The sequence below is a fragment of the Emydura macquarii genome, unplaced genomic scaffold (assembly GCF_026122565.2).
Source record: "Emydura macquarii macquarii isolate MOO-44397 ecotype Brisbane River unplaced genomic scaffold, CSIRO-AGI_Emac_v2 contig_2676, whole genome shotgun sequence".
In the NCBI taxonomy this organism is placed as follows: domain Eukaryota; kingdom Metazoa; phylum Chordata; order Testudines; family Chelidae; genus Emydura; species Emydura macquarii.
The window spans coordinates 26,520,993-26,543,062 of NW_027132813.1; the positions used below are offsets into that span (position 1 = coordinate 26,520,993).

Here is a 22,070-nt window from a genome sequence, read left to right on the forward strand (position 1 = left end):
CTGAGAGCTGCTGACCATGGGCTAAGCAATTCCATTGCCTCCAATGGGAGTTATGGGTGCTCAGCATCTTCTTTGAATGTGTATCTATGATAGTATGTGCAAAGCTTGAAATGCACTAGAATATCTTCAGTTAAAAGTGACAAGAGCAGAGAGCCTGAGATTTTCAAGTGGCAACAGAGATAGGAAGGCCTAAGCTGTTTGGAGTGGTGGTTAGCAAGATAGCATCCATGCAAGTCATCAATGGATAGAGCACAGGACTGGCTCAGATCCCAAAAAATATTTAGGTGCCTAACTCCCATTGATTGATCTCTGAGGATCTTGTTCTAAGGCCATATCTGCATAACTAGGTGGTGTGAGTAGCATCATTAGAAGTGGTGGCAGTATGCAGAGTTTGGGGCTAACTGGATGTGGTAAACAAAAAGAAATGATCCTTCTTTCCCTCTCACCACCCGAGCATGTTATTTGTCCTTGCAAAAGGAAAAATAAACCTGTCCCAAAAAAAGGTGAGTTAAAACTAGTCACTGGTTTGAGAGCTTCTCCCATCAGCATAGTTAATCCACCTCCCTGAGATGTGGAAGCTGTGTCACTGGGAGAAACTCTCCTGTTGACATAATGCTGTTTACACTAGAGGTTAGGGTGGTATAACTACATCACTCGAGGGTGGATTTTCACACCCTTGAGCGACGTAGTTATACTATTGTCAGTTTGTAGTGTAGACCTGACTTAAGAGTCTAATGGTCAAGACCTTATTCTAGGTCTATTATGTTCTTTTCACATCAAAGGGCTTAGTTTTCAGAAAAACCTAGGAAGTCTATAGTAACTATTCTACATCATTATTAGTCTGGTGGGAGGAAAAAATGTAAACCTTCAGAATGAGGGAAGACATGTCACCATGACTACAAACTTGGTAGGGTGGCTAGCTCCCATAGAGATGCAGACTCCTCTCAAAGTCAAATTAGGGCAGTTCGATCTTTCCCAAAACGAACTGAACAAAACTCAGATGTTCCTCTACTTTAGTCATTAGTGTACGTGTAGGAAATTCTCCTCTTGGTGTGTAGCAAAGGGCTAAGAATTGACAATGCTACCTCTTTCACCCATTTGTCTACTTCAAGATCTGTTCAGAAAATGTCAGTATTTTCAAAACCCTTTAAATGTTCCTAAATAGCTTTTTTTTAATTTTCCAAAAATCTGCTAAAAAATGTTCCCAATAAGCACGCGCTCCCCGTCCCCCATTTTCTGACTAACTTTAGCTATATCCTTCAGAAGGGATTCAATAAGAGTCTCTCCCAGTTCTCCTCAACTCCATGGATAAGTCCTAAGTGTGGTCAAGGGCACAATTTAATATTCATTGTCATACCATGTTACATTGTTTAAAATAGTATCCTTCACAAATCTTCTATTTTGTTTCTGGAATTGAATATAATTGCACCAAGGCTATGTATGCCCCTATAGGAGCAATCAAATCCATCCTCCTTTGTTTATTGGCCTTCAAAGTTCTTTGAAATTGTAATATTTTTCTCTTTTAGTGGGCACCTCCTTGGCTTGCAGAACTAGTTGCTGGTCCTGCAGACCCATATTTGGCGGTGGTTCTTGAAAAGATAGTGCTAAGGACTGTACCCGCTTTCCTTTTTAAACCTTTGTCCTAGTCTTTTGGAAACCAACTTTTAAATAGAATTGATATAGAAACTGCGAAGGTCTGTCAAATCCCAATTAGAGATGGCTTTATTTAGATTCCACTGGGATCTCATATTCTGTTGAGACATGTTATAGGCCATACAATAGACTGATACATTATTTGTTTTATGGGGGGGGGGGGGCACAAGACAGAAAAAGAGACTTATAAAAACACACTAACTTGATAGCTTAGGAGATGATATTTAACATAAAGGGCTTGATTCTAAGCCCATTTACACTTGTGAATCAGGAGTAACTCTGCTGAAGTCAAGGGAATTACACTGGTGTAAAGCCAGTGTAATGAAATCAGAATTAGGCCCAAAGCCTATTCAGTGGAAGGTATTCTATGGCTATCTGGACTATGAGTTCACTCAGCTGGGGCTGTCACATTTTCCTGGATTCCCAGAGGGAAAGCTTCCTTTAAGGACCTTTGTAGGAGAACAGTCTGATCATCCTACATGGGTTCTTTCATGTTTTCTTGCTTTGCCATCAGACAAGAGGCCCCCAGTATTATAATGCCTGCTTAAGTTTCAGATTTGTTCTTGTTCTCTTTTGCTTCTTCTGTTCATTATTTGGGTGTGAGCATGAGTATTCAGTCTGGACTGCTTGCGCTGAACTGGCAACCAGGGGTGCAGGCGTGAACAATACATACCAAGTTTGATTTAAAGAATAAGCTTTCTCCCAGCTTTTCTCTTTTGAGGTACTACTTTTTATAAACTAAGCATGTAAGAAAGAAGACTAAGACTCAAGTGAGAATTATATATCGATAACTGTGGAGACTTTTCCATAGGAAAAGCACAATCTGGGCAGTGGAAATGCTAATTTGCCCTGCTGGTGTGCCTCAAACCTGAACTGTAAGGGACCACTAGTGCATATTCTATGATAATTGAATCTTTGGCCTCTCCAGACAGTGAAAGAAAACACAGAACTCTAAATAGATGTCAGATGATAACAGGCTTTTCAGTCACTATTAACATGGGCTGGATTGATCCATTAGTATCTTTCCTATCCTGAACCACTTGGCTGTAGAAATGTTTTCTAGACAGTTACCATGGCAGGTGGGTATGAGTGAATGGTGTAAATCTGAGGGCACCAAAATTTAAAGCAACATTTGGCGGTTGCTGCCGTATGTGTGGAAGAAGAAGGAAATTCCTTCCATCTTGTTGGACAGTGTGGACACACACACTTTCAGAGAAGAATTGACATTTCTTCTTTCATAGGGTTTCACCATTGTAAGTCACACTGGTTAATCTTTCTTGTGATTCTTTTTTTTTTTTTCCTGTCCTGTTTGGAGTTCAGCTTGCACTCTGATTTGTAATCCTGCAGTCCTTTCTATTTAACATACAGTTTACGCCTATATTTTAACATTTTAAACTGGCCCATTGAAATGATAGTATTCATGTGGAAAGGCCCACAGATTAGGAATCTGTCCAGAATCATAGAATCATAGAAGATTAGGATTGAAAGGGACCTCAGGAGGTCATCAAGTCCAACCCCCTGCTCAAAGCAGGACCAACCCCAACTAAATCATCCCAGCCAGGGGTTTGTCAAGCCTCACCTTAAAATATCTATAAGGATGGAGATTCCACCACCTCCCTAGGTAATCCATTCCAGTGCTTCACCACCCTAAATCTAGGATCTAGTATGGATGCTGAAAGCTGTACAACACTGCGCCATCATATCTTCCTGTCTAATACTTGACTATGTCTCCAAGAAACCTGTGTGGTTTGTTTCATTGAGGAGCATTCAAAAAATGGAAAGCGGTGAATTATAAGTATGCTAAAAATAAGGGGAAATGCAAAATCTTAAGGAATTTAGGCAATGGAAAATTCTGGTTTGGTAAGCAAGAGGAAAAGTAAAGTGTCAGCTAAACAGATCTGACACTGGAAAGACGACTTTGTAAATCATTCTCCTCACAAAGCTGTCATTAGCCCAGGGCTTCAGGGTTAAGGTGTCATTTTAAAAAAAAGTAAAACATGCTGTGGTCATAATGAGTGAAATTCATCCCTGTGCAGAGCCCTAGCAAAAAGCCTGTGCACCACTTAAGTGGTGTTTGTGTGTCTTAAATGAAAATTTAGTAAATACAGTGAGCTTTGGTGTTCTTTTGCACAGGGATGAATTTCACCCAATATGCTTCCCAGAAGAGTTTTTTCCAGCCTTAACGATATTAATCGTTGTTCAGTATTATAAAGCTGAACAGCAAGATTGCTTTTATCTTTATTGCTGTGACTGTTATAAACAGGTTATTGAGATAATCTGTGAATCTCTTCAATATTTAGATACACAACAAAAAGTGCTATATTTGTTACACTTTTGAGAGGCATTATGGAGGTTTGAAAAAGGCTAATAAAATGGGAAAATGGATTTTAAATATTTGACATCTATCAAGTAGATATTGTTGGGGAAAATGTTCAGGGATGTGGACCAGTTCTGCTATCAAATCATCTTTACAATCTCTGGTGATCATCTTCCAATCTTTTTTTTTTTTTTTTTTTTTTTTTTGGTACAATTTCCGTTTGAAAAGCTAGTATGAAAGTGCAACATAAAGAGCCATTATATGAATGAGGAAGTGCTAACAAAAGGTGGAGGAACAGTTACTTGTGCTTTTTATGTATAGTAGGACTTATTTCAATAATGCTGAAAAAATAGGTGAAATGAAAGGATGGAACTTTTAAATATATAATAGTTTGTTTTTCTGAGGTGTTTTATTCATGAAACATTCATTTAGTGAGAACTACATTTTAAACTTCTAAGAAAAGTGGTATTTGTACATACATTAAGTATATTCTACTAACTTTGCCTTTGATCGTTTTCTGAAATTGTTACTGAAACTCATTCAATAATGCAAATTAGCTTTGCAAAAAATGAGAGAGCTCAGAATTCCATCTCTTGCACTCTTGGTGAATGTGCCAGTGTTGAAGGATTTAAACAAACATTTCTTCATTTAAAAAAGAGAGACTTAATTTTGTTTCTGTTTATAAAACTATAAAAATACAGCTTTTTGTCAGTGCAGTCTTCTGTAGCAGCTGCAGCATGTTCTGTGCAGCATAGTTAACTACACCACTATTTGAATATAATTCAATAAGATTACATCAGTACCATCAGTGTTACAAGCTAAATCCAAAAGTATCATCCTATGTACAGTATGCACTTCATATGCCTGGAATTGAAAATTCCTTTGCACTTCCATTTCAAACAGGAGCTGTGGTGCTGTTAGTTCTCAGTATACCCCATCTTAGGCCTCTGCAGTATCCCAGTGCTGTTTCCTCATGACAAAATAATTATTTTTGGCACTGCACGTACTTTCTCCTAACATTATTATTTTTCTTTTTTTCCTTGCTGCTTCTCTTGAGAAGCAGTAGTTTTTGGAACAAGTACTCAGGCCAGATGATTAAATAAATTAATTTAGGAAAGAACAAGAAAAAATAAAATATATATATTTATTTTTCCCACCAAGCCACTGCTGCCAAATTTTCAAGCAAAGGAGTCCCAAGGGATGCATGAAAAACTGCATGTACAGTCTCTGTGACTCCATGTGAATGGGCACATTTGTCCTTTTCTTGGAGCAGCCATCTGTTCTGGACACATAACTGCAGTAACTCTGTGTGTGTGTGTGTGTGTGTGTGTGTGTGTGTGTGTGTGTGTGTGTGTCTCTCTCTCTCTCTCTCTCTCTCTCTCTCTCGGTGTGCAACTGCATGCACATTTCTGTGTGTGGATCTCAGGCTGCCCTCTTTGAAGTATGGCCGTTATACAAATTAGACTGAAATAATCTAAAACCAAAAGAATTATGGCCAGATGCTCACCAAGTGCAAATTAGGGTAACTCAACTGAAGCCAAAGGAGCTATGCTGATTTTCCCCAGCTGAGGATCGAGGCCATTATTTCAACATTTGTGGGGTTTTTTTTCTCTCTTGGTGCTGAATTTTGTACAGCATCTCAAACATGAAATATAGGTTATATTTTAATTAATTAATTTGTCACTCATTGTGGGATCAGGGCCTAATATAGCATTATTCACAACAAGTTAATTTCATGTTTAATTATTGTGTATTTTAAGGAATGGTCTGAATAAAGGCCCCATCCCCACAGAGGAACATAATAAACAAATGTACAGACAGAAGACTTTGCACAAGTCTTATACATACTATGGGCCTAATTGTAATTTACATCAAATCCGAGACCTCTTTAAACTTCCAGAGTGGTGTAAATGGGCCTTCGTGTAAATGAGAGTCAGCAGGGTTACCATCTTTGAAATGCAAAAAAACCCAGCACCCCCACGCTCACAACCCTGACCACAAGGCAACTCTGCAACCCTTCCTTCAATAGCCACTTATCTGGAGAGATAATACATATAGATTAGATTGATAACATCATTGATAACAAAGGAGTGTTTGTTTTATCAGCACCTTTTGCCAGCCAGCCTTTGTAGTCTGTTTTGTTTAGCCAATTGTCATTGAATGTGCAGTTTCTGCTACAAGCTTTTTTTTTGGGGGGTGTAGTAAGATCACTTGCACCATCACTCTGATCTTCCATTACTTAATATGCCTTATCTAATGCCTAATCTTCCGTTATTTAATATGTCTCCTCACTCTCACATGACTCAAATCCTATATGTGCGATGCTTTTACAGCAGTTGTCTGCCTACCAACAGGCATTTTCAATAGTTTTTTTTAATCTGTTATCGCTTAAACTGTGGAAGTGGGAACACTGCAGCGTCTTTAGCTGGACACAGAAACTTTTAACATCAGATATTCCCGTGTACTGTGATGATAATGCAAATCTTTAGACCCCCATGAAAAAAACTCAGGAGATTAAATTATTTTTCTGGCAACTGGCAAGTTCATAAAAAACTGGCCAGGCGGGTTGTATACACGCCAGGTGTTAACCCTAGGTCCTAAATGTAAATATATGCTGTGAGGTTTATTTAGCATTTGCAAATGAAGGCCCGAAATGAAATAGTTGCAAAATATTCATCTTTACTGGCTTTTGCACACAGCTGAAACAAATTAAATAAAACTCTCCCACCTCTGACAAAATGCTATGACAGCCATGCTGCTCTGAGACACCAGAATTCTGGAGTAAAGTCAGGTGTTTGCTTCTGGTACCGATGGAACCTCAGTAATACAGCATGCTTGGTCTCGGGGGGGAAGCGGGGGAGAGAGAGAGAGAGAGCAGGGAGGTGCTAAAGCAAGTGTTATGGCTCCTCAGTCTGTTGGCCACTAGTTGGTTGGAGTGGCTTTAAAAGAGATTGCACAGAATCTTCCATCTGGAAGGCAAATGTTGCAATGGTGTCAGCAGCTGGAGAGGGGGAAAAGTGGCATTCTTAGGGTATGTCTACATTAAAACAGCTACAGAGGCGAAGCTGCAATGCTTTAGTGTAGACAGTACCTACACCAACAGGAGGGGTTCTTCCATTGGCATTGGTAATCCACCTCCCTGAGAGCCAGTAGCCATGCCAACAGAAGAATTCTTCCATCAGCCTAGTGCTGTCTACACTGGGGGATAGGTTGTCTTAGCGACGACTTGCGGGGTGTGGATTTTTCACACCACTGAGAGATGTAGCCGTGCTGATGTAAATTTCCAGTGTAGACCAGCTCCTTAGTCTGTGGTGCCCGAAGGCAAAAACATTACACTTATTTAAAAAAAAACAAAAACAAACTCAATGGCTAGCACTGAAATGTCGGTAGACGTCTATGGAGCCAGTCTGATTTACACCATATGGGGATCAGTGCAAGTATTTATTGACAGTTACTTTACAATGTTATCTGTATTTCCCTACACTCAGAATAGGATGTTTCTCTGGAAATGGGCAAATTTTGAGCCTGTAGCCATTTCTTATTTCAGTTTTGTTGTATCTAAAATGTTTAGCTTCTCCTGTTATTATTTGATCTGTATCATAACTGCATGTGTTTGTATAATACCATTTCTACCTGTGCGTTTATATTGTACTCATCAGTATGGTATTGTTTTCAGTAGGCTTGCATGGATATAAGTGTGGACAGAATTTGGCCCTCTGAATTTAAAAGAGTACAATTAGGAAGGGAGTTTTTTATTTGTTTTTGTTTGTTTGCTTGCTTGTTTTTATATTTGTTTGCTTGCTTGTTTGTGTTTGGCTTTCCCCCTGAAAAGAATTCCTTCAGAGACAGGGACCAGTTTCTAACCTTGCGTCTGAAGGAATAACGTAAACATGTTCCATTGTCAATTTGCTTCCAATTTGTACCAAACATTCATTGACTCTCTACCAGCTAGTACCATTAAGCTGTCTACCCCAAGAAGTGTTGGAAGTACTACTTGTTAAGAATTTTGCACAACAGTCCTAGTTTTTTGAACATTGATGCTGTGCTTACCTTGCAGAATAGGAAATAATGATAAAGGAAGAGAGAGAGACTTACATATTGGAAAAGCCTTTAAATATATCAGACTGAAACACAATTCTCTTTACCTTCCGCATGCTTTTTAGAATTTCAGCTGCTGTCTTTGCTAATCAACAAAACTGTTGTAAAGTATCTGGTGTATGCAGGGGCAGTAGTAGTAAAGTAAATGGAATTGCATCCACCCACACCATTAATGAACTTGGCTCTCAGTATTTAACAAGGCTTCCTCCTCCCCTGCCCCCCTTAGAACACAGTTTCCCCTACTCCTTGATCTTGCAGTAATCATAATGCTGAATATGTCTCATCATAGTCAATCATTGTAACACACTAATGCAATGGCATTAATACATTAGAAGGAGAAGCTGGGCTAACAGTGCAAATGCATGTCTTTGATAATAGCAGAGAACACAGAAAATACAGCTATGTACATTCAGTTTTTATATACACTAAATGTCTCTTTCCCAGATTTGCTCTGTTTAATTTCCCCTTTTACCCTGTTTTACACTATATTAGTTTACTGAAGATGTGCAGAAATTAAAAAAAAAAAATCAAGAAAATGACTCTGCTTGCATTTGTTCACATTGCCTTAAAGTTTAGGCTGCCTTTATACCCTCGGTCCTGTTGAAAGGTTTTGTGTAGCGAATAATTATCCTGTTTTACAAGAGCCAGCGACCCAGCTCAATGAACCAATCCCTAATTTTTAACATATTTGAAATACTGATATTAAGTATATTGAGGACCACAATTGTTTATTCTTTAAGTGATTTCGTTTCCACTTCACTCAAACATTCCACTGCAGTGCCAAATGCTGAGAACATGTCAACAATAAAGAATTGCTTAAATGCTCATCAAATTTTGATGGCAACCAAAATAATCCATCAGTTTTAAGGCATTTTTTGTGTCTTTGCTACTTGACTAAAATTCTCACCAACTTTTCTGTGGCTTCGACTCCACTGTTGTGAATATGAACACTTGTTGACAAATGTATCTCTGTTGTAACTCCTTTGACTTCATTAGTTTACCTCAGGAATGAATTTGGCCCAATCTGACTTGCCTTCAACATAGTGTGTTAAGGTTCATATCAGTCTGAAGGATTCAAAGTGGAGTGGGAATGGAAGGGTGTGTCTTTTGTTTCTCATCAGTTGCCTTTGCACGCAGCACAAGAATGAGGTGAAAATGCTAAAAAGAGGACCATTTTCTGTAGTCATTCTAGCTGGCACAGTGAAGCTGTTGCCTAAAAAGCCAGCTAGCCAGCCAGCCAAAATACTAAACAGCTAGAAAGGAATAATTAGGCCTCTTTAGAATTTGGGGAAAATTCTGATCCAAGCTTTAAATCCAGGGTAACTCTTCTCACTTCAGTGAATTTAGCCTGGGGTTACATCAGGGTAAGTGAGATAAGAATGTGACCCTATGTGCATAGCTTCCCCTCTTGCAGCGGTCATTTCCCCCCAGATGTCCCTTTATAGGGACTATATAGGATGTAATTCTTCTATTGTCTCAACATAAATCAGTGACAGACTTACAGTTTCAATCTCACATTAGTACCTCCTAAAATAAAGGTAGATCAGTAGTGGCTTTTCCCTCAGTTTCCTGATGGTTTCGTTTAGAATGGCATTGACCACTAAAGAAATACATATGTGGCCATAGCCACCTGAAAAAGGAAAACCAGGAATTGATGGGGAGACCCTAGAGACCCTTGTTCCACAGTCCTTACTCAGGCAAAACTTTCATCCTAAAATGTAGAATGATGGGAAGAAATTAAGAACAGAAATTTTTGTCAGGATATACTTCTTGATGGTGGTCCTTAAGGGAAGTGGAGAATACTACATTACTTGGGATATTCAAAGTTAGAATGGATACATCATTATTTTAGAAATTATTTACTCTGACTGGTGTCAGGGAGATAGACTAAATGAATAAGTCTTGCGCATTTCTGACATTGGGATCCTTGGATATTCATGCTCTCATCATTAATAGCTATAAGTGAATGAGAAGAGCATAGAGAAACCACACATTCCTGTGCAATCAGCCAGGCACTAATATAATCAGGGTACAGATATAAAATGAAATTTGACATTATTGCACGAAGATTTTCTGATCAGAGATCTTGTATAAACTTTGTTGTTGTTCAGGGGACTTCACAGGAACAAGAGAAGACAGGCAATTAACACATTGGTTCAAAGTCATTTTATAAGATTTTTCTTATGTATGCGTCTAGGCGGAGTTATTGGGTGAATTTTTATAAGCTGAAAAATAAAGTTATAAATGCATTTACATACATATACTTTCACTATGCACATGGTGTATATAGAGAGAGACCAACAAACACACAGACATCTGAGCTTTGAAACAAAGTGGCCTAATCAGTACAGTGGTTTCTTTCCTTTGTGGAGATATGAGTAAATGGACATGTGTTAAAAAGAAATCCTATTTCCTCTTGAGTTCATCCTGGATTATTCAAACAAGAGGTCTATGTGCAGAAATTATTTGTTTGAAATATGTACCCATGGAAACATAGAACAATACCTACTTGAAGAAATAATCAAAATCATGTTTCTGGAATCAGGCAGCAGCATTGTGTACATTTAGTATTTCATTTTCAATAATTTTACTTTGACGTTGAAGGTTTTACCTGCCGTTGTAACATATACAGAAAACAAACTACAAATCAGGGCTCTAATTCTGCAAAGACCTGCAGATGTGCTTAACATGACACACTCTTGAGTGAGATCTGCACCCCCACTCCAGCCTCTTAACGCCAGGTAAAAGGGGCTGGAATCCTGTAAAGGGGCCCTAAGAGCAACTCTGGTCAGGGGAGGATTTCCCCAGAGCTGGCACTTCAGAAAACGGGCATAAGGCCACTTCTGAAGGAACCTTCTTGCAAGCCTTGGCTCAGGGAGCATGCTGGGGGTAGGGATGGGTGCTGTAGGGGTGTGTTGGGCTGGGAATTCTTAGCAGGGCTGAAGCCCATATGGCAACCCCGGGGAGGCTGTTTTAATATAGTCAGTGCTGTCTAAGTTACTCTGGGGGATGTCTGGCCACTAGAACAGCCCAGGATATAAAATGCCAAAGCCACTTTAGCCTCCCTGCTCCTGGGCTGTGAGTTCTGTTGCACAAAATCTCACCCTGTGAGTAATCCCAATGATTACATGGATTACTCACAGGGTGAAATCCTGGCCCCACTGAAGTCAGTGAGAGTTTTGCCATTGTCTTCAATGGGACCGGTTTCACCCACAGTGAAATGGGGGGTTGAGAGCCCTTGGCACACTGTAGGATTGGCTGTTGATACCATCTTGTTTATGAAATGGCAGTATTATGGTGGAAACAGCAGGATGTGGGGTGTTATAAGTGTTCTTCAAACACTTTCCTTTCAAAGAGGTTTCTCTCGAGTCCTTGGTGGTCCACACCCATTCTGCTGTTCTGCAAGTTGCTCTCTGATTGTTTCTTTCCACAAAGACATCCGGAGTAAAATTTTAACATGACTGTATGCCAGTGGTATCAGATAAGAGCTGGTGTTGTGGGCTGCATGTTTGGGCCTGCTGGAGTACTAGTGATCTTAACCACAGGTCCCACAAACCTCAGTTGGTATTGCCCACATTGTAGGATGTGTATATCTAGGATATGTCACAGATTGAAGCAATACCTTCTTCAGTCATTCATAATTTGGTGGGCTTTAGGGCAAAATTTTGCCCACATGTTTGTGCAGAGAGCTCACATTGAGGTAATCTGATGGCAGAATTTAGCCCTTAGCCTTAAAACAGTGGTCAGAATTAAAAGGATACATGCTGATTTACCTGCAGGCCTGTGTATCCCAACATGAAATGCTCCATCTTGAGCTGAGCAGCCTTCATCTTGGCTCAAGAAGACCTATCACATGCTGGGACACGGTCAGTACCGTCATATAAAAAATGAGGGTGGTTGGGAGCTGCAGAGTACGATTTCTGGGGCCACAAAGGCCTATGGGCTGCACTTTGTTCACCCCTGTCCTTACCTTCTACTAAAGAGATAAACACTTCTTTTGGTATGTGCATTCAGATTAGGTAAATAGTTGACTTATCTGAAAGCAGATCTTAACAATACTTGCTGAGCTTCTGAGTAATGATGTGTACAGACCTTTAGATTAGCTCTCCAGATTGACATATTGCTACAACTGAAAGACTGCTGTGAGATTAGGATCTTTAATCTTTCTGAATACAAATAATTGATAAAGATATAGTATCACATATTGACAAACTATCCTCAGCTTTATGATGTGATTCCAGTTCCTATTTTATTACAATCAACATGGATTTAAAAGTAGAGGCCATGAAGAAAAGCAATAGTATACATTGCCACAGAGAAACATTTTGTTGCTTGGAAAAGTGTATTTACAAAGCGGGTAGTGCAATTGCAGGTTTTCAATGTCAACCTGCATTGAAACTGTCCTTGCTGGAGATGTTTCTCAAGGGCTGTTTTATTTGGTATTACAAACAACCACAAAAGGGTGCTATATGTAATTGTAGCCATGTTGTGCCCAATAGTTTAACTTCAGATTAAAAGAATCTATGATCCAGAACCATAGTTGTGGCTGAGTTCTTGACAGCATCACTCAGGAGGGTAGGGTATAAAAGGTGGCTCTGAGTTGGCTTTGTATTTCCCTGTCCCAAGTTGGCTGTGGGTTAGGCTTGTTTTAACCTTCAACCCTCATAGACATTAGAGAAGTCTGTGGGCTACTCTAAATTACAAAAATTGACAATTGTCCCAAGGGGCCATTACAGCAGTCAGGAGTCATTTTGGTGCAGAGAAGCCCTAGTCATATCACATTTACCAGTAGCCATACCCCTTATTCTGGCCACAGCAAGTGGAGGTGGCATAGGATCCGAGTCTACAATACCGCAATTTGCCCCAATGCTGGAGCGATCCTCCTGAGACCACCCATGTTGGCGTTAAGGTCTCTTTGCATCAGTTGCACACTGCCAGGAATTTTCATTTTAAAAAAATTACAAATCCAATAACACTCAATTATAAGGGTGTATGTATAATGTATTAGTGCTTCATACATGAGAGAGGATCTATCCCTTCTGCAATTTAAAACGGTGCAGAAGATTACAAATCTGTCTTCCCCAAAAAGTTGATTTGTTCATTTTGAAATCTGCACAGCCGCGGAAGAGTCCTTACCCATTGCTGTGCTAGTCTGGGTCATGGAGATTACAATGGTGGCATAGACTTTGTCTACTGTAAAAGTGCTCAGGTTTATTTGGTGTATTGCCAACCACCCCCCATAAATCCTATTTCTCCCATTCCATGAGTCCAAATGCCACTGTTAATGAAGCCCCAATCCATGGTGCTAGGCACCTTTTAGGAAGAACTATGATTACAGATAGAAAGCTGAGAAAAGCCCACAGCATGTTCTGATCTCTGCCCCTTACCCAACATCTTAAGTATATTTCACTTCTGCCAGTTCAAATTCTCTTCCAAGCTTAACCTGCACATAGAGACCTGGGGCCAAATTCAGACCTAGGATAAGCAGGGTCCTCTCCATGAAAATCTTGTTCTAAATTAAACTTTGAGGGTACAAACTGATAAGCAGAACGGGTATAAGCAGTAATGTGATTTAGCTTGCACCAATTTGGGTGTGTAAAACAAGTGTAATTTACCCAAAAGCCAAAATGATGAGGCATAGTAGGAAGAAGCAACCTTAAAGGAAAGAAGGTAACATATACCACTACTTCTTTTGCACCCTCTGTTAGTGGCTTTTCCTGCTATACCCAAACTTCCATTTTCTCAGTATGCAAATTAACGCCTTTTGATGTGGACCTTGCACTTGTTTTGTACACCCACTGGATGCCAAATCAGTGCACGTTACACCACTTTATCACTTACATTGGTATACACTTATTTTAAGGCAGTTAACACCTGCTGTATAATTTAAATTCCCATTTGCGGCTCAGCTCAATTTGGCCACATGCATCTGCTTCAGCCTTTAGAATAATTCATTAGGGAATGCCTTTCACCAGAAACTGTCCCAGACATAACCAAGATGAGACTTTCTTGTCAACTTTAAATGGGTTGGAGTTACACTCCTGACCTCCATATTTTTGGCCTCAGTTCCTGATGAGTGAGTCAACTACTGTTTAACATGCACATTTCATTTACATCCAATTTTATTTATTTAAAGGGGCACTGTCAAAAGGACAGTGTGATGCTCAGAGTGAAGGTTAATTTTGAACCTAAGATAGAGTTGTTACAAAACCACATTATTCAAAATATTTTAATGAAATTTAAAAACAAAATAAAAATGACAACCACTTTTGTACATATGTTAAATATTTGACTATAGACCCAATGTTACAGCACTGAGCTAGTGTAAAACTAGAAAGTGAAAATGACTGTAAACAGAAGAGAAACTGACCCCAGTTTATAGTTTTAGGGCTATATCCTATGCTGATTTACACCAGCTGCGTATCTGGCCCTTATTAACCAAACTGAATGAAATGCAAAATGTAAAAATGTGGTAAGAAGTGCAGCTGATTTTTAATAGTTCATCAATAATGTAAGATGATATTAACCATGTAGGTAATTACTTTTGGATTCAGATGACTTTTATCCTAAAAACAATCCTTTAAATTCTTGTTGTTCTACATGAGGCCTAATCATTTTGGTCAGCCACTCTGTGTACAGTAAATCATGCATATTTTATGTTATCTTTTCATAGCTGTTCTTGTTCTACAAGTTAACATCTGAAGCTTTCACTGTAAACATTGAAGCCAGCATGTATTACTATAGATGTTTTGTGTGACAGTTTAATTAATTGTGGATTCTTGACCTTTAATAGTGTTGGAGCTACAAGTACTTAATAATGAGCCTTACAATGTAAAGTAATATGCCTGTTACTTTATAAGGTTAAGAGGTTTACTTACACAGCGGTTTCAAACAAAGTCCAGAGACACAAAACTAATTAAGTAAAGTGAAGTAAGCCAGTCTGAAGCTATGTAATTCTAAACATTTTTTAAATTGGCAGCAGAGTAGATGTTGTATCAGTAAGAACTACTATAGCGAAATACTAATCTCAGCTCTTTTGGTACTAGCTGCAGAGGCCATGAGGCTTCAGTGGTCTAGAGCCTACAAAGTTTAGTTGTATTTCAAGGTTATAACATTCTTCAGAACTAACCCTGTTTGACCAGGATGCTAGCCCTAAACATGCAGACATGCAAATTCTCTCCTCTCTTGCAGTGTCCACACAGGTGGACTTGTGTAAAGACGGAACATGACCAACTCTGGTAACACCATGTAGAGTCCACTAAACAAGCTTAAGGAGTCCACTGATGTCCATAGCAGAAGGAGCAATCTCTAAAGCTGATTGTCAAGATACTAACTGCTAAACAGCCACCAAGAACTTTCAAGGGTAAATGTTCATAGAAAGGTTAAAGATGAGATATGCTGACTGAATGAGAACAAATATTCCTGGTTGACAAAAAGCCAGTTATTGATGGGGTGGGACAAAAGAACATATATGGATGCACCAAGCTGAAGTTTGTATATCAGTGCTCTAACATCTACAAAGTTTAATTGTATTTCAGGGTTATAACATTCTGCAGAACTAACCCAGCTCAAGAATGGATTTACTTTATTTAAATGTAGAGGGCCAGTCTCTATTCCATGCAACCTCTCCTGAAATCTGAGGGTGTGCATAGGTGTAGTCAAGGGCAGAATTTGTATGTCTAACTCTACTTCAAACTAGTGAACACTTTACACTTGTGACAGACAAGAGTTACTTACCTAGTGCAAATGGATTCTAGTTATCCCATGAATAATTTTTTTTCCCCTGCTGAACTTTTGAGCATACAAGACGATGTTGGAAAGGCATGTTTTCAAACAAAAATGTATCTGTTTTTCTGAAGGTAAGATGCTGTGCACACAATTACAATACTGAAATAAGGGTTACTTCTTAGGGCTAGACTGTGATCCCCTTAACTCATCCTGGCTCTGCAAACACTCCCACTGACTTCAATGTGACTGCTCTGGGGCAAGGGACTAGTCATCCTGAGAAAGACGACTGATTGCAGTCTGGCCCTTAATTCTGTTCAGAGCATAATTAAATCATTGGAGCTCATCTGGCTGGTGGAGTTACGCTCTGCGTTTGTTCTTGTTTGTGTGGTTGTCTTTGGGGCTGATCTATGGTTTGGGTTATTCTTGGGGGTCTGGGGAACTTTTGCTTCTAAAAATTCATGTGATTTCATGAAGAATCCTGAGTAGTTTGTTGTCTTTGCCCCGCATGCAACAGTGTAACTACTGTTCTCAGAATCAGAACTAAACACAATTAAGAGTGACTGGGGAATCATGTAAACAGCCTTTGGGGGACGAAACAAGCTGCTTGTATTCTATAGTCTGAGAATCATCCACACATTCTCAACACTTCTTTTTTCCTATGGGTCAGACCCTGTATTAACTCTGCTCATGCATGGCTAAACACTGCTTCTGAACATCGTCAAACTAGCATGAGAAAATCCTTGCTTGGAAGTGGAACTTTCTCTTTCCCCACCCAAACAACCACCCTACCATCACCCCCTGAAAGGAGGCTGAGGAACTCTGGTGAGGGAGCCAGCCAGTCCTTCTTCCTGAACTGGGTGATTTCACTTTTTTTTCCTGAAGAGGTTTGGGCTTCGACATTCCTTTCTTGTTGTTTTATAGGGAAGAATCATATAGCAATTACAACTTGAGTATGTACGTGGATGGGGAAATAAGGGTCGAATCCTGCAAGGTGCCAGGTCCCCTGGAACCAATGGGGTTTGAGGGAATTCACAGGAAGCACTCAGCCCCTGGTAGGCTCTGTATTTGTGTGTTGCTGGAAACATCATGGAGACACATTGTCCCTTTAAAGTCCCACAGATGTTTGGGTGAGCTAGATCTATGCTTTTGCTTGAGTCACTTTCTCCAGGGGAAGACATGCGTGCGCTGGTGCCAAACAGCTTTCTTTTTCACCACAAAAGCGGGTGATAGCCTGACTAAAATTGGCTGGGAGGGAGTGATTCACGAGTTTGCTAAGTCCTGCCTTCTCCATGTCTGTGCTTTTACCACAATGAGGTGTAAGATTCAGTGAAAACGCTTCTCCATGCCTTAGTACAAACCAGTTGTTGAGTAGGTATGCTTCCACTCTCCTGACATACATGAATCAAGCCATAGACTGGGTAAAATGCTCCCCCACTGAAGTCAACAGGTGTAACTGCAGGCAGGTTTGGCCTCCAGGATGCAAATGAAAACATCGCATGTTACTGAGGTCTCTGTTTGCTTGATTGCAATTGCTTGTACAAGATGTTCCATGAGGAGAAAACAAAACAAAACTACACCAGCAATTTTTGAAGCCTCACAGCCAGGAGTAGCAAGCATTGAGTGACATTCTTTGAAAGAGTTGTACCTGGGAGGCAAATAAACATAGAAGAGTAGATAGAGCTTTGTCATGTTGTTGGGATTCTCTGTGTCACTAGAAATGGCTGGCGTTGCACCTGCATGTGTGTGCATTAAATGTCTGTTTGCGGTAATGATGTAGCTTCAGTGGGCCGTATTTGGGAGAGAAACCAAGAAAACATATATGCATGGGGAGAAACATTTCAAGCAGAAGTGCTTGCATTCAGATAACTTATTTATTTAAAAATATAATGGTTGAGCAAATGAATTCTTTAAAAGGTAGAGAGGCTGCTTTTCTCCTGAATTCTCAGTGTAAAGAAAAGATATGTGAAGTATGTACCTTTACCAACTGTCTACTGCGAAAATAATGACTCTGATCAGAAACATTGTAGGATAGTGTAATGCAGTTTGAAACAATGATTCTCTAAGGACAGAATCGTGGGCAACCATAGTTAATGAAACCAGCTTGCCTCATTAGCCACACTTCTATATTATATTTACAGAGGATGACAAAACTAAATAATTTTCTTTGTGGTTTGAAAGGCATCATGAGGTTGCCAGTCTTACACAACCCATTTTTAATTTGTGAGTTGCGACATGGCAAATGTCTTACCCTGTGTTTGTATTCGGTTTAGAATTGAAATGAAAGAAGATGTTTTGGTGGGGATGCTATTTCTTACCATTTTGGATGTTCTGTCTAATTTAGAACCAATTTGAAAATTGCGGGCTCTAACATGGAACTCAAACATTTGTGGTTTGAGTTACATTTCCAAGATGCAGTTGGAAGTTCTCATAAATATTGCTGCATGGGGATGGGGGTTTTATGTTTTGTTTTTGTTTTGTTTCTAATCTTTATTCCCTTGGTGGACTGGCTCCTAGAGATGAATCATTTTCGGCATAACATAGGCTTTCTTTAGAAAAAAAGAAATTGGGTTTAAAAAACATAGTTTCCCTGAGAAAATCATTAGTGTAAAAAGTTTCTCTTTTTCCTGCAATCAGGAGAAGGAGGACAAGGAAGGTAGCTGACACTCCTGCACGCAAATGCTACAGGAATCTGGGTGGAGGAACTGACTCTGTATGGGCAGATAATCTGACTCTTGTTAGATCATTATTAAATTACCTTTAATCCCATTTTTGTCTTGGATGCCTTCTACTGCACCAGCTCAAAAACTAAAATATTTGCTATGTAGGAAAAATGTTTCTATTATATGGGCTGTTGCCCTAGTTGCTGGGCCAGTCACAAAGACAAGAGAAAAGTATGTGAAAGATAGGTTCCTTATGAACTAAATGAAGACATATATTTCTAACCCTTGTTGTTTTATTTTTGCATTTGGTTTTATAGATTGTGATTTAAAAGTACTTGATTTTGGAAGAAGGGTTGGTTGATGTTATCTTTTGCATCTAAATAATCTGTATTTTATTGAGCTGTGTTGGTTTTAAAATTCTTATATATCTTATATTTATTTCATTATGCACTATGGCCTAAGGCTAAAATGCACTACTAATTAACTTGTGTTTGTTAAATTGCCATTAGTCCCATGAAATGAAAACTCCAACCAGTCACAGTAAAGAATCAGTGTCCCCTTTTAGGCCCTGTTACTCATCTAAGCAGTCCCTTTCAAGTAATTGTTAAATTTCTATGCAACTGCTATTTCCATATTTGCAGTATCTCATGGACACCTTTCATAATAGCCTCTTTCTTCCTCAACATTTTAGAATATTTTCTCCTGTGGAAAAAATAGTTCTGAACTAAGCTGGCTGGAGATCGGTCTCAGGACTTAAGAGACGCATTTCTGAGGCTCCTTACTCTAGTAACATACCCATCAGCACACATCTACAACCTCACCCATAAGCCTTTGAGCCTGTGCCCAAGTTTACGCCTACAAGTAGTCCCACTGAATTTATTGTGACTCTTCATGTCCTTGAGATAGACATGTGCTTAAGTACCATCCTGAATTAGGGTTCTGCTGTCACACTGTGGACTCTACCACCACCTTGCTAGATAAATTTGGGAATACCACACTACTTAGCCCCCTATAGAGACAAGCACCTGAATGTAACAAACTCCTTGTAGTTAACAAGTATATCAATTCTCTTACAAGCTGACAAAGCTGTCTGTGATTTCCCATAGTGACAAGCACTTCTAACCTGTCCAGCCACCCAACTCCTCCCACTCAAAATATGCTATTGTACAATAATCTGTCCAAGTTCACAAACGTCTTACCTCATAGAAAGCCTCATAATGAGAGCCTGCTTAGGTGACACTAGAAATGGGATGCATGCTAAAAAATTACAGCTTCTGAAACTGGTGAGGCTAACCTTACATATCACATCCTGTGCTCATCCAAGCCAGGTCATTTAAAATGACTGCTATGTTATAGTTTTCTGACCAGGAAATGGAGCAGCAGATTCCACTGCACACTGTATAATGACCAAGAAGAGTTAGAGCCAACAGCTGTTGTAAATTGATGAAGTTCTACTGAAGTCAATGGGACTACACTGATTTATACCAGCTGAACATTTTTAAACACCTTTTAATTTGTTTTTATTTTGTTTTGGGGGAGGTACACCCTGTGCGCTGTGGTATAAATACATTTTGTAAATAGGCCTGACAGAATTCAATTTTTTAAAAATAATTTTGACAGATAATATTGGTTTAATTGTAAGCATATTTTTTAGCTCTTTCTTGATTTTGGATGTTCACAGTGGCATAAAATTACTGGGGAAGTCAGACAATTATTTTATTACCGTAGGCATTGATATTCAAAAAGTTTAACTTTATGAACTGTTAAAGCACAAATTGTCAACATCACCTGTCAAAATGTATAAAGTAAATATGCTTAGATCAACAAATCATACCTATATATTTGCTAGTCCATCTGTAACAAGCCTAATTCAAAAGTCTAAATCACTGGATTTTTACTCTAATGAATTCTCAAGCAGTTTTTTTTACTTTGCCTATCTTTAAATTTTGATTATTATAGTGGAAATATTTTTTCATTTGTATATGTACAGTAAAATTGGCATTTACCAACATTTACTGGTAAGAATCTAATCCTTCTAAGGCTATTTATAAACTACTGCATAGGAATTCATGAAGTTTTCCCTGAACAAACTTGCCCACTCCAAACTTGTAATGAATGTGCTTGCGTTTCTTGCTTCTTTAAACTTAGCATTGTGCTTCCTGGTGGACTTATTTTGTCCACTCCCCCTTGTAAAATATCTTCGCCCTTTCTTATTTGTTGTTCTCCTTGGAGTGTGGAGGAGGCTGGCTCTATTGGCTGTATTTATTTCATTGGAGAGATGGACAGGAGAGAGAAGGAGACTTTACTAGAATAGATTTTGCCAAGAATTGGCTTTATTTCATGCTACAGTATTTTTTCTGTTTAATATATTTCAAGGTAAAGAAATGGATGCTTTTTCATATATAACATCAGGTTTAGAACTGGGACATTTGTGTAGACCAACACAGCTTGATAGCCTACTGCTTACTAGTATTGAAATGCAAGGAATGGCCTGTCCAACTCACTATATCTAGGAACGGTGCCACACTCCCTGAAATAGCTCCAGCTCTAAAATAGGTTGCTGTGCACACATCACCCTCTTGCACTGCTCTCTGCACTCAGTACCAGGCAGGATTGGATTCTTTGCGAGTGGTCTATAAACAGTAGTAAAATTCACATTATTAAGGCATTTTTTCTTTAAGATCTGTTCCATATGATGGCACTGTAGAAGTTCCTTGCACTGTAGGCAGAATGATCAGAACAGCTTTCCATGAAAATACTGTATAACTCCATACTTTATTTTCTATAGTTATGCCAACTGAAAGCTTTTGGATATAATCCTTGCCCTTGAAAGACAATGGGAGTTTTGCCATTGACTTAAATGGGGTCAGGATATCACCCAGTTTCTTTATAAGGCATCTTGAAAGATACTTAAGTCTCCAAAGACACTGAAAATAACCTGAATTCAGCTTGTTTGAAAAATCCAAACAATTTTAAAAAACACCTGAAAACAAAGTATTTTAGTGAATCAAATTCATAACAGAATGATGGCAGCACCCATGATTTGCTGTATCTTTTTAAGTCTATCACTAAAGGTCACATTTTGGTCCCATTGAAGGCAGTGAGAATTCAGTTGGACCAAATGTTGACCTGAATAATATTTCAACTTGTTTTTTTTTATTGTGGGGTCACTTTCCAGGGGCTTTTATAAAGACTCAAAATGCTATCACATCTACTGTTTTAAGCCAAATGGCCCAGCTGGCTTACTGCTGATAAGATTTTACTCTTGAATCTTGATATGAATTGCTTCTCAAGAGCTGGTTTTTTTGTTTTTTGTTTTTTGCTTACCTGTAGGAGCAGCTCAGAAAGGAGGAAGGAAAAATCAAGAGATGCAGCAAGATGCAGAAGAAGCAAGGAGACTGAAGTATTCTATGAATTAGCCCATGAACTGCCCCTACCCCACAACATTAGTTCGCATCTGGACAAGGCATCCATAATGCGTCTGGCAATCAGTTTCTTACGCACTCACAAACTGTTGTCCTCAGGTAAGCCCTATGTAAGGTCAATATTAGTTGATATCACAGAGGCCAAGGTATGCTTATTATTTTCCAGCTACAGGAGATTAAGGGCATATT

At 39.1% G+C, this 22,070-nt stretch overlaps 1 protein-coding gene across 1 annotated transcript in view; it reads left to right on the plus strand.

Annotated features, from left to right (window-relative positions):
• The window catches only part of EPAS1 (endothelial PAS domain protein 1), a 115,399-nt gene that overhangs the window by 39,228 nt on the left and 54,101 nt on the right, over window positions 1-22,070 (plus strand). Inside the window, exon 2 of the mRNA XM_067565082.1 lies at window positions 21,790-21,980. Coding sequence (XP_067421183.1) covers window positions 21,790-21,980 — 191 coding nt within the window. The remainder of the gene's footprint in view (window positions 1-21,789; window positions 21,981-22,070) is intronic.